A 13,096-nucleotide genomic window follows, 5' to 3' on the forward strand; every position below is an offset into this window, starting at 1 on the left:
AATACACTCCAATTCAGCAAGAACATTATATCATGGCCCTAAACCTCAAAAATCCTGGTAAACAATAGAATGATTTGGTAAATGGACAATAGAATGATTTGTAGTTTTAATTTGTTTTGAATTACTGCTGAAGTGTCGAAGGTGGGAAGCAACAAAAGAAAGCAACTGATAATATGGTTTGCCAAACCTGGAGCTTCTAATATCTGCCACAATGTAGGGGATCACTAAACAATGCAAATGAGTTTCAGGTTTTAAAATTAATCTTCCAAAACCATTGATCTTGCTGAGAATCAATGGCGAGTAGATTTGTAGAAACAAGCAGAACAGACTATCATTTTATCAATCACACATGCATAACTCCAGCAAATTCAATACACCATATGACTGTTGATGATCCACATGATTGCTTTAATATACTAAAGTGTGTATTTCTGGAAACTAATATAAAATACAGTTTTCGATTTTTTTCCAGAATCATCAAAACCTTCATCCACAACAAACATACAGTTGCAATGTTAACAACGGCCATGGATTTTCATTCAGATCACAAACACCCACAACTCCCCCATGGATTCAAAACATGAAACAAACATAAGTTAAGACATACCCGTTATTGTTCTTGCCCTGCCAGAAAATTACGCAAAGTGTGCCGTACCTTTCCACCTTGTGCACCCACTAAAAACGAGGTCTTGCATCCCATATTCCTTTGACTCAGATGAAACCAGAACCCTGCGTCCTCGTGCAGTTTTTATGTTTTTTGGATCCATCTGCCTTGCTTTCGAGACAATCCTCCTCTATAAGTTAAGCCAGGCACATATAAATAGAGATGCATGGGAATACCGGAGCAACTCCACACAAGATTCAACCAACACAGAGTCTAGTAGGGAGAGCTTTGCAGGCATTTAAGTTCTGAAGCGATAAAGGTTTCAAAACCAACACCTCGAGTTTCTGCACCTTTCAGATACTCCTCACCTCCGATATGCATTATGAGAAACAAAGAAGCGGAAATCGGGGTGATCAACCTGCAAGACACTCAACCAATTGTCGGCATCTTGCAATAGCCTGCTCACTTGTTGACGTTCATACAAGCCACTAGGAGTCCAGACCGAACCTTTAAACTTGTAGGATGCAAGCCCAAAGACAGGTAATGATAGTTTCGCAGATATGTCCACTGTACTGACCTTCCTAAAGCTAGAAGAGAGAATCTGTGGCTGGACATTGCTCGAACCTGTTGAAAACACACCATAAACAGATCAAAACCAACAATACACAATAGATTGTACTATGTCAAGATTAGGACATGTCCGCAAACACATTCTTTCTTTTTTTTTGAATGGTAGCAAACTAAGGGTGTCAATTTTGGTCGGGGCTCGGAAGCTTGCTCGAGCTCGGCTCGGAAAAAGCTCGGCCTGAATCCTTAACGAGCCGAGCCGGGCCGGGCCGGGCTCGGCTTGTTAAGCTTAATGAGCCGAGCCCGAGCTAGGCCAGGCTCGGCTCATTAAGGCTCGTTAAGAATTTAATATATTTAAATATATATATATATTATATATTAATATATACACTAAAAGAGTTGTCCAGGGAATGAAAGGGGGAGGCAAAATATGTCACTTCTTTTTTGGAACCTCATTTGTCACTTGGACCACCCCCCCGTAGAGTAAAAAGAGTAGTCAAATTACACTAGATAGGGCTGTCCAGGGAAGATGAGGGGTGTGAACTTAATATAACCCGAGGTCGATAAGGCTCGCGAGCTTGGCTGAGCCGAGCTCAAGCCTGGTTCGAGCCCAAGCCGAGCCCGAGCTTTTGAGCTTAACGAGCCGAGCCGAGCCTGGCTCCCCTATAGCAAACACATTCTGTGCAACCGCAAAATCCCTACTAAGTTGAAGCGAAAGTTCTATAAGACAGCTGTGAGGCCAGCCATTCTGTACGGCTCAAAATGTTGAGCCACCAAGAAGCAGCATGTGCATAAGATGAGTGTAGCGGAGATGCGAATGCTTAGATGGATGTGCGGCCACACAAGGCTAGATAGATTCCAAAATGAAGACATTCGTAAAAAGGTGGGGGCGGCACCAATTGAGGAGAAGATGAGAGAGCACCACTTAAGATGGTTTGGACATATCCAACGTAGGCCTTTGGATGCTCCAGTGAGAAGAGGCGACTCGTGCCAAGCTGATGGAGTAAAAAGAGGTAGGGGCAGACCGAAAACAACTTGGGTAGAAACAATGATGAAAGACTTGATAGCTAGGAACATAACAGAAAACATGACCTTGGATAGGATAGAATGGAAGAAAATGATCCACTTAGACAAATCCAACTAGAGCTAGGATTAGAGTCGGGTAGATTCCTTTCACCTTCTTCATGAAATTTTTCTAAAGGATTCATTTAGCCGACCCCAACTAGTTTGGGAAAAAGGCTTTGTTGAGTTGAGTTTAGTAGCAAACACATTCTGTAATGCATGATTACTCTTTTTTTTCTTTTTTTTTTTGAAAAAAAATATTGTTGTCCAATATAAGTGTCAGACATGTCTGGCTCTGTCATTACAAAATTACGCTAATTTATCATTCCCTCCTATTTTCATAGGGAAATGATATCCAGATTTCCTTGTTTCAATAATGGCGCTCCTCACTTCGTTAAACACTTTTTCAATTAGATATTGATGGCTTTTGGAGAATCGTAACAGCTAATATATCATTCCTATTATTTTCATGTGGAAATGATATCTAGATTCCCTTGTTTCAATAATGGCGCTCCTCAATTTTTTAAAAACCTTTTTTTTTTTTGAAAGATGATAAATTTCATTAATAATTGAAGCATAGTCGGGACCAGAGGTCCCAGCCTGCTTTTACAAATATTAGATATAGGACACCGGACATATCCGATGGTTTACAAAAGAGACAAAGCATACTTCTAGAAAAAAAGGATAGAACTATCCTTTTCGTAATGGAATACGAACATTACAGATATGAAAATATTTCAAATTCCTCCCGTTCTGCTCCTGCTTTAGCCAAAGTGTCAGCCATCTCATTTGTCGATCGCCTCCGATGTTCAAGCCGCGGATTAAGTACTCACATTAGATCCAGTATTTCCGCTACTAGCTCCTGCAATCTCCAAGGACCCTTTGATGACTCAGAAGCCCAAGCCACTAAATTTGAGGAGTCCCCTTCCACTATTAAGGGACGTTGGTCGTGTTCAGATGCCCATTGTAGACCAAAGAGTAATGCTCTAACCCCGGCCTCATTAAAGTCACATATTCCACAAGGTCCTGAATATGACATAACAACTGATCCAGAAGAGTTTCTAATGACTCCTCCAATTCCCGCTCTGCCAAGATTGCCCAAAGAGCTGTCATCGAAATTCGGTTTCAACCATCCTGTTGGCGGGCATGCCCATTTTGGTTTAGGCTTAGAACGAATAGCTCTGTCCCATATTTTTGACCACCAGTTCCTTATGAGGTCACCCATTACATAAGTAGTTTGTTTCCTGACCTTTGTCCATGAAATCATTTCAATTTTGATATCCGAGGCAATACGAGCCACAATTCTACTTTTCTCCTGGAAGATGCGTCTATTGGGTTCTTTCCAGATATTCCATACTATGGCATATGGAGCTGTTGCCCACAGATATCTACCCATTTCTCCAAAGGGTACTGTGCACCATCCAGAAAGTAAGGAGCTGATAGACTGAGGGCACACTCAAGAGACCCCAAAGGCTCCGATTGCTTTTGTCTAGATGTGATAAGCGAAAGGGCAATGAGTGCAGCATTAGGTGATCCAGGGTTTCTTCATTTTGATGACAAAGGACACACATACTAGCCATACTGAAATGTCTTTTCTTTAGGCAATCGCATGTATTGATCCTCCTGTGTATCGGTGTCCATCCAAAAGCTACTACCCGTGGTGGAGCCAGCGATTTTCAAATACGCCTTACCGGAGAAAGATGACCTTCATTTAACAAAGAAAAGAAAGACTTGGCTGAGAAGTCCCCACTCGAAGAGGGGATCCAGATTCTTTCATCCTCCTTATGTTCTGAGCAATATGCCCATTCCAGGGAAAGAAGTAATCTCTGGAACTCTTGAATTTCATCGTCCTTGAGGTCTCGACGCAAGTGAATGTCCCAAAACCCTCTTCCACCCTGACCCTCTCTCACAAAGTATTCAGCAACAGTCCCTGGATTCGAAGCAAGTCTAAAAAACTCCGGAAATTCCAAGCAAAGTTTAGATTGACCACACCAGAGGTCCAGCCAAAATCTTACCTTAGTACCCTTTCCCACTTTGTATCGGATTGACCGGTCAAATTCCACTTTAACAGAGCAGATGGATTTCCAAGCACCTGAGCCCTTTCCAAGCACCTGAGCACTTTTTCAATTAGATATTGATGGCTTTTGGGGAATTGTAATAGCTAATTTATCATTCCTCCTATTTTCAAAGGGAAATGATATCCAGATTCCATTGTTTCAATAATGGCACTCCTCACTTTGTTAACTGTCAAGTATAGGCTTCTCATACCTAAGCTTAACGACAAGTTAGACATGTCAAGTTGTGTCTATTTATTTTCCAAGATCGATCTTAAAAGTGGGTATCATCATATTAGTATATCATATGACCGGCGATGAATGCAACACCACCTTCAAGACTCGTGAGGGTCTTTATAGCGGCTGGTCATGCCATACGGTTTCCCTAACACACCCAATACTTTTATGGGTGTGATGGGTCAATTGTTACGACGCTTCATAGGGGAGTTTGTCATCGTATATTTCGATGATTTACACATTTACAATGGGGACCCCAGAGAGAATTCCTCGTCTTGGAGGAGTCTTTTAAGTCATAAGAGAGAATAAATTGTTCATGAATCTCAAGAAGTGTGAATTCATGACAGATAGCCTGACCTTCTTAGATAATCATGTCAGTAAAGGGTATTGAAGTCGGCCCGATCAAAGATGAGGCCATAAGAAGTTGCCCTGTGCCGGCATCTATCAATGATGTGCGATGCTTTCATGTGCTCGCATTTATTCACAATTTTAGCTTTGTGATCGCACCAGTCACTGAGTGCCTAAAGCATGGTATATTCCACTAGACTTCTCAAGGCTGATCGGAGTTTCAACCTCGTTAAGACTAAGATAATGAGCGCTCCAATTCTAACAATTAAGAATTTTACTTAAGTCTTAGAGGTTGATTGTGATGCCACTCGTGTATGCATTAGAGCTATCCATAGTCAGGAGGGGCGCCCCATAGCCTTCTTCAGCGAAAAGCTGAACGACCCACTGTTGAGGTACTCGACGTACGACCTCGAATTTTATGTAGTCGTTCAAGCTGTCAAGTATTTGAGGCACTATCTAATACGTGAGTTCGTGCTTAATTTCGACCATGAAGGCTTACGCTACATAAATTCCTAGCATACCTTAAACAAGCGTCATGCTAAGTGTGTCACATTTCTACAGGAGTACACATTCAATCTTAAGGCACAAAGCAGGGGCTCAAAATTGCACACTCGATGCCTTGAGTAGGAGATTGTATTTAGTATTTACTTGGGACACTAAGGCGAGTCGTCTCATTTTGATTGGTGATAAGGATGGAGCCACCTCTAAAATCACTTTTTTTTAAAGGTAAGTGGATTTCATTAAAAAAGCGATCCCGAGGAGGACTCGAAAGTACATCAAGATAGCAAGCTAGGAGAAAACATATTGCACACCTCTAAAATCATTTAACCTCTATATAAGGAGGCCAAGAGGGGAGGAGAGCCCTAATTTTGGTTTGAGGTCGCACCCCCCCTCCTATTCCAGTTGCAAGCTTGGAGTTCCCTTTTGATGCAAAAGCGAGAAAATCTCCCACGTCAATAGGTGAGTATTCTCTCTTCTTCTTCCTTCCCCTAATCTTCCTTCTCCTCTTTTCTCCTTCTCCACTTCTTTCTTATCTTTTCTTTCCTCCTCCTCTACCTATCTTCCCTCATTTTCTCTCTTCTTTCTCCTTCTTTTCTCTCCTCTCTCTCTCCCCTATACCTCTCAACTACATGTGCACATGCACACAACTAGAAAGCAGTCCTCAATAGGTGAGTATTCTCTCTTCTTCTTCCTTCTCCCTCTTTTCTCCTTCTCCCTCTTTTCTCCTTCTCCAATTCTTTCTTTTCTTTTCTTTCCTCCTCTACCTATCTTCCCTCCTTTTCTCTCTTCCTTCTCCTTCTTTTGTCTCCTCTCTCTCTCCCCTATACCTCTCAACTACATGTGCACATGCACACAACTAGAAAGCAGTCTTCCTGCTCCCTCCTTATTTTCCTTTTATTCCTCCTTTTTCCCATCCTTTCCTCACCTCCCCTCTTTTTCCTTTCTCTTCTACGTTCCTCCCTACCCTTCTTGTTATCCATATCAAGGTTGCCAAAGCGGGAATCGAAAGCGGGAATCGAAACGGGAATCTAAAGCGGGAATCGAAACGGGAATCTAAAGCGGGAATCGAAGGCTCCGGGGGAAGAATCCTACTCAAGGTTGCCAGAGCGGGAATCGAAAGCGGGAATCGAAACGGGAATCGAAGCGAGAATCGAAGGCTCCCAGGGAAGAATCCTGCTTCCTTGATCCATATAGCCCAAAGGGATGTCGGCAAGCGGTGCACATGACTGCAAAACTGATAGTCCCCTTTCCTCCACTTCTATACCGCTTTGGGACTTCCCCTAGTCCTTTTCCCTTCCAGTTGAGAATCTTGCTGGTTACAACCTTCTTCGCCACTATTTCCCCATATATCTATACTTAGTCCCTATATCCATCAAGGGACTGTTCGGTTGTTCGGTGGACTGCATCACCGGGCCGTGCACGATCATACCTCCATCTTATCCCCCTCTTAGGCTCGACCTATCGGTGACGATTGGAGATACCTTGAGCGGATCGGGTATCCTGGTTTGGTGTGATTGTTATTGCAAACATGTTTGGAAATGTTTAAGTCCATTGATGAATTTTCTTAAAAGACTAACTCAAAAGTGAAACCCTCATTCAATTCGATTAACTTACTAACTCTTAATCTAAATTTTGGGACTGGCAGTGTTACTTGAGATTGACTCATCTAGCTCCCAACAAGTTCTCTAGAATAATTCGGGTTTGCACCAGATTCCTTTCATTTCGTTTATAGTAGGGTTTTCCGTCTGTGCATCAGTTCCCATCCCTTTGTCCAATTCCTTACATCCTATAATACTTCTATTCAAGCATGATGGATGTTGAAACCATTTCTAGATCTGCTAGGACGGGGCATTCTTTACCACGGACTTCGATTCTTTAAGAATTCTTTTGAGTGAAAAAGCTATCACTTTCAGACAGGTTTTGTTTCCTACACGCTTCCCCCCCAAAAGTTAGCTCGGGCAGTAGAATGAACATCTTTGAATTTTGCACGAAAAGAACCAAAGTATTTCTTGTTTGGTTCCCCTTGTGGCCATGCCATCCTCATCTAGTTACCTCTTTCTGGCCCTAGGAAACCTTTGCACGCCTCTGTTACCTTTTGGGAGGCCTACGCCACATAGAAACTGTCTACCTGAGACTGTCCCTTGGCCCATAGGTCCTGACACAAGGTTATAATTCTAGCTCTTCCAGAATTACCTCTTTCATCTAGCCTTAACAGATCAGTCCTCTGAATGCCCATTTCCTCTTCATTTAGGTTCTTTCTTTCCTCGCTCAAAGGTGTGCGGATGGTAGATTAAAGAAGAACTGGTGGTGGTGGCAGTTTTTTTTTTGGGTGGGGGTGGCGTGGGTTCTCTTTTAATCGGCGTGAAAAGAAACAAAGTGAAGTCATTACAAGACAATTTTGTGGAAATGCTTATATGATACTTATATAATTTCATTGTATTCTTTTATTCTAATTACGTTTATCTACATCATACGTATGAACTAGTGTTTATTACACACACATGTCAATCTGTCAGGTTTCCCAGGCTCATTGTGCTTGACACTTCAACCAACACACATTTTATGTTGAAGTTATATTATGAAGAAGGAGAAAATGTGTACCTCTGAAACGTGTTGAGAGAGTGTGAAATGTCAAAAAGGAAGCCTCCAAATCGCGCAGTGTTGGACCTGTGGGTATCCTGTAGATTGGATACCTAAACCAAAGTAAACAAAAAAAATAGAATTACTATAAAAAACAAAATCAATTATAAACTGCTCAAACATCTCACATAATAGTAAAAGCTTACGAATCCAAAAAAAAATAGTAAAAGCTTACCAAGCCACAGAAATCCAACTAGCTGGCAGCAGATCACAGCTCCTGTATGTCATAAGCTCGGGAAATTGGCATGCTAGGACTGAAATCTGTGATACAAAAGTTACCAAAAGAGGTTGTTATGCCAATGAAATTGCATTCCAAGTTTGACATAATCTGACGAAATAAAGAACTTGCCTTGTCTGCTAAAGGTTCACGGCTGTAGGGAGGATCCCGTTCCAAGTATTCAAATGCCATATGCCCATGGGGGCTGCAAACCTCACCATCATCGCTGGAGAAGCATTCTTGACCCACAAGAGTTCTATCTCTCAGGGATATTCTATTGATTCTTTGTGTGTTCGACTCTGTGAGGTTATGTTGATTCCTTACCCCCTCAGCAATAATTTTGGACTGCCTTTCAACTTCACAGTCACTGCTGCCATCGCTACTCGTGTCTCGGTATGAATCATCACTCTCATCGCCAGGTCGCCTGCAACAAGGTAGAGATAAAGTAAAATCAAGAAACTTACGCGAAGTGTGGTCCCAATCTCCAATGAGAAGTTATCAATCAAACTTGCAGTTGTTCAACCTTTTCAAGAATCACAAACGTTTTTATTACAATGTTTAACATTTATTTATGTAACAGACCCCAGACTTTCTAACCTTGACAGAGAAAAGGAATGAGCTAGACCAGTAAGTAACAACAATGTCCACAGTTTAAGACATAGTAAAATAAGTAATCGGCACCTAAGAATCTCACAATTTCGAAGTGGAAGCAGCCTCCTAAGCAAATAGTGACAAGTTGTTTAGGATCCTACATAGAGTGTATTTTATTAAGCATTTTCTACTGCAAGAATCGGCATGGCTTTAGATGAGTCAAATATTATAAATCGGCAGGAGGTCGCTGAATTTCCACTTATTGAAGGCAATCATGTTATTCAATGCCAAAGGTGAGATGAAGTAGTTGAATTTCCACTTATAGAAGGCAACACTGACTCAGTTTCGCAACCAGTAAAAATACCCAAGGCATATTCGTTTTTCTCTCAACCTTCTTTGGTGATTAATAGCCATTAATCTATGCACATGGAATAAGCAGATTCACATGCTTTGGAACACTCTTCAAACATTCATCCAAATTAACAGAAATCTGGAAATGCTCTCAGGGAATTCAATTCAACAAGATGGTCATTGAAGTGTTCGAGTTTCCAGAACTCAGTTCTTTTATAATTGAAATATCAACCCAGGTCCAATTTACGATTTGTGTACTTGGATCCCTAAATGAGAGATTTAAATGCTAGGTTGTAGAATCAAGAGACGAACCCACGAACCTCTTACTAATCTTGAACCGGGGTCGTTAAATCAGGCTTCAAAACTGAAATGAGACAAAAGGAATGAATTACCTTTTCTTTATTTCAGAGATGTTCTTATTGCAGAGATTTTCTTCGAGCAGTCTTCATCATATTCCAAAACATGGGGATGCTTTGAATTCCAGCCTCTTCTTTTATAATTTCTTCACCAATAAAACTCCCATTCGGCTCTTGGATGGGAATGCAAGAAACACTATTTTTTTCCCAAAATCTTGCATGTTTACAAGGTAGAGTAGAAGAAGAAGATGGAGCTTGATCACAAGGTCGGAAGTTCCTTCTTGGACGAAAAACACCTAGAAACCCTCTTTGCAAGAGCTTTTCCTACAGAAACCCTAGTTTGATTTCTTTCCCAAAATAAAAATCAAGAGCCCCCGGCGGCAGGCGGCTAAATGAGACACGACAGAGCTTTTATAAGGAAGCCCTAATGTAATGGCATTTCTTAAACTACCCCTATTTAGGAAGAGACCATTAAAGACATACACTAAATGCAAAATGGCATGCAAAGACAACTAAAATGATAGAAAGTGATTAAATATACCACTAATGCAACTACCTATTATCGAAGCTAGCAACTACCCTAAGGAGCCAGGTAAGGACTGATGTGTTGTCAGGGGGATGCGTCTGCATCAAACTGCCATGGAGAACACAAGATAGCTAACTAAAAGGAACAGCTATAATAGATTATAGCAATTAAATTAAACAATGGCGTGCCAAAGCTCACAAACTCCTTGCATTCTTCCTCATACAAACCCACATTAAATGTAAGATCGCAGAGGCTTAGAATAGAAAATGCCCATAAAACAAATGCATTCAAAAATCAATTGCCAAAACCAAGAACTCTCTACATTCTTTCCTGAACATCCCACACTCACATTAAATGCACAACACAGAGACAAAAAGCTTCGAATTGGAAATGCCATTAGAACGACACAACCATATAATTATATTATCATTCTACTCTTGAAATTCCCAACAAAGCACATGAATTATCCTCCAACAATTAGAAAGAGACACAAAACCAGAAGAAAGCAGCAGAATACTCCCTAATTCTATCCAAAATCAGTTTAAACCTATGATTTGTGGACACGGACACAAGTGTCGTGTGTCGACACGGACGCGGCGACACACGACACGGAGTGTCGGACACGGCAAACTCCAAAAAGTTAGAAAAGGGGACACGGCTAAAATAGAAAGTGCATACATAGTACATACATATAAAGTTACTAACAAGGCTTGCAGTACATTTAAAAGTGTCTAAAGGAGTGTCGACATGTGTAGACAAAGGTATCGTGTCGTGTCAACACGACACGTGTGTTGGCAATAAATTCGGAGTGTCGACCAAATCATAGGTTTAAACAAAACCGCATACAAATTCATCGGAAAATTACCTCGATCTCAAAGAAGGCTTCGACGAGTCCACGTAGAGCTGAATACCCGACAAATATGGCACGTAATATTGAACAACAGAGTCACTCCCATTCAACAGCAGCGGCACTCCGGCACCATACGCGCTCCACTCCTTGAATGACTCCCAAAGATCGCCCAAACTGAAATACGGATTCAACTCCGCATCATCGTAATTTCTGCATCCCCTCATACTCGTCTGCAAGCCCGAAATTCCAACAACTAAATGAAAAAACTAAAATAAAACAAAACAAAACCTAGAAACCCATTTTTAAGGAACCATATGCAAAAACTGGAATATGGATAGAACTCCGCATCGCAATTTCTGCATTCCCTTAGGCCCTGTTTAAATTGCAGGACTTCTCTAGAAAAGTTTGGAAAGGAAAAAATATTTCTAAAATCTTCTACCACACGAAAAAAGATAATTTAAAGTTTTAAACCAACCCTATTCAAATTTTATTCAGAGAGGGCTTCAATTTATCATGTTATCCCTTTAAATTAACCATAATATATCATTTCTCACTGGATTGCAGAAAGAAAAAAATATCCCATAAAAAATTTTCTCCCACAAATGCTTTTCTTGCAATCCAAACAGAGAGCTTCATGCTTGCCTGCAAGCCCCAAATTCCAGTAACTAAATGAAAAAAAAGAAACAACATGATATGATCATGGCTTATTTAGAGAAATATTATCATAAATTGAAGGCTCCTCTGAGTAAAAAATTGAATAAAGTCAGTTAAAGTAATCTTTTTTTTTTGTGTCTAAAAAAAGTAGAAATATTTAGACATATTTTTTCTTCCCAAACTTTTCTACAAAATTCCTGCAATCCAAACCTAACCTAAATGAAAAGACAAAAAAACCCTAAAAACCAATTTTTAAGAAACCATGAGCAAAAAAATCCCTAATTTTCCTTCTGTTAATACCTTGGAGAAATACTGTGCTGGTACAACAGGTGTCGTCGATTCAAGGAACCGATCCAAGTTACCGGACGGAATTCTCGCCTGAGAAGAACAAACCGAGGGTTTCTCCGGAGAATCACCAAAATCCGTTCGATTCTCCGGCAACTCGCCGGACTCAACGCGATTCTCCGGCACCTTCGGCTTTTCCGGCCGGTGAAGCTTTTCCAACTGTATCTGTTTTTGCCGTCTGATCGCCGGAGAACTGTAAAACCGATCTCCGGCGTGATTTCTACCAAACCCTAACATTTTAATAAAAATACAAAGGGAAATAGAAAATTTTGAGGGAATTATAAGAAGAAAAAAGTTTGATTTGTTGTTTTTAAACGTTCTGGAATGGAGAAATTCAGTAGAATTGTATGGGAATTTCAAATGGTTTTTTTAGGGTTTGGGATCTGAAAACTGAAGGTGAGAGAGCTTTGGAGAAAAGAAACCGTGTTTTCTCTCTCCCTCTCTCTCTGTTTTCTGTCTTTTCCCTTTTTCTTTTTAGAGGAGGATTGTCGCGTACGAGTTAAATACCGGAAATGCCCTTTGGGAGGATATGAGTTTTTGTACGGTGGAAGCGCTTATAGTCCCGTATTTTTCTACGGACCTCACTATAGGTATTGCTAAAAAAAAATCATTTCCATAGGATGATCCCAACCCTCCGATTTATAGAGGAACTTCATATTATGGAAGCCGACTATAGATAGATAGGAGGGCAAGGATCATCCTATGGAAATGATTTTTGGGAATAACCCTTTTAGGTTGTGGTCCATCACATGAATGGTCTGGGTCTGGACTATAAGGGCTTACACCATATAAAATCTCAAGCTTTTATACGGAGTTAATACTGTATTTTTCAAAAAGTATTGTATGGATAATGGATTGGGATGATCTAAACCGTCCATTTAACGACGACGTACAAAGGTTGTGCTCAAAAAATTGTCTGAATCTTTTTCTGGACACAAGGTTTGGACCATGGTTTAAAATTTCGACCGAAATCCGAAATTTCAGATACCGATGGGGACCGAAACCGGAATTTTCCGAAATTCTATTTTTCGCCCTTTACCAAATTTCGGATTTCGGTCCGAAATTTCGGTTTAATGACATTATTTATTTTTTAAAAAAAGTGTTACAAAATTTCAGAATTTCATTCCGAAATTTCGGTTTTTAGTGGGGTCCGAAACGGTTACCGAAACCGAAATTTTAAACCTTGGTTTGGA

At 40.6% G+C, this 13,096-nt stretch overlaps 1 protein-coding gene across 2 annotated transcripts; it reads right to left on the reverse strand.

The window, feature by feature from the left end:
• Positions 1 to 334: 334 nt before the first annotated feature.
• LOC143849761 (uncharacterized) lies at positions 335 to 12,360 on the reverse strand. 2 transcript variants are annotated; one of them, XM_077359050.1, is made up of 7 exons: positions 11,859 to 12,360; positions 10,920 to 11,134; positions 8,363 to 8,654; positions 8,189 to 8,274; positions 7,975 to 8,066; positions 1,112 to 1,228; positions 335 to 1,022 (listed from the first exon to the last, which is right to left on the reverse strand). In XM_077359050.1, exons 1-7 carry the CDS (start codon positions 12,138 to 12,140, stop codon positions 1,018 to 1,020), a joined length of 1,089 nt encoding a protein of 362 aa, XP_077215165.1. In that variant the 5' UTR covers positions 12,141 to 12,360; the 3' UTR covers positions 335 to 1,017. The 2 variants fall into 2 exon arrangements, with proteins under 2 accessions (XP_077215165.1, XP_077215085.1); XM_077358970.1 differs by having other exon boundaries at positions 335 to 1,228.
• Positions 12,361 to 13,096: the final 736 nt, after the last annotated feature.

Source organism: Tasmannia lanceolata, unplaced genomic scaffold (genome assembly GCF_043159265.1).
Source record: "Tasmannia lanceolata isolate RefF3 unplaced genomic scaffold, GAP_Taslan_0.1 ptg000002l, whole genome shotgun sequence".
NCBI lineage: Eukaryota > Viridiplantae > Streptophyta > Magnoliopsida > Canellales > Winteraceae > Tasmannia > Tasmannia lanceolata.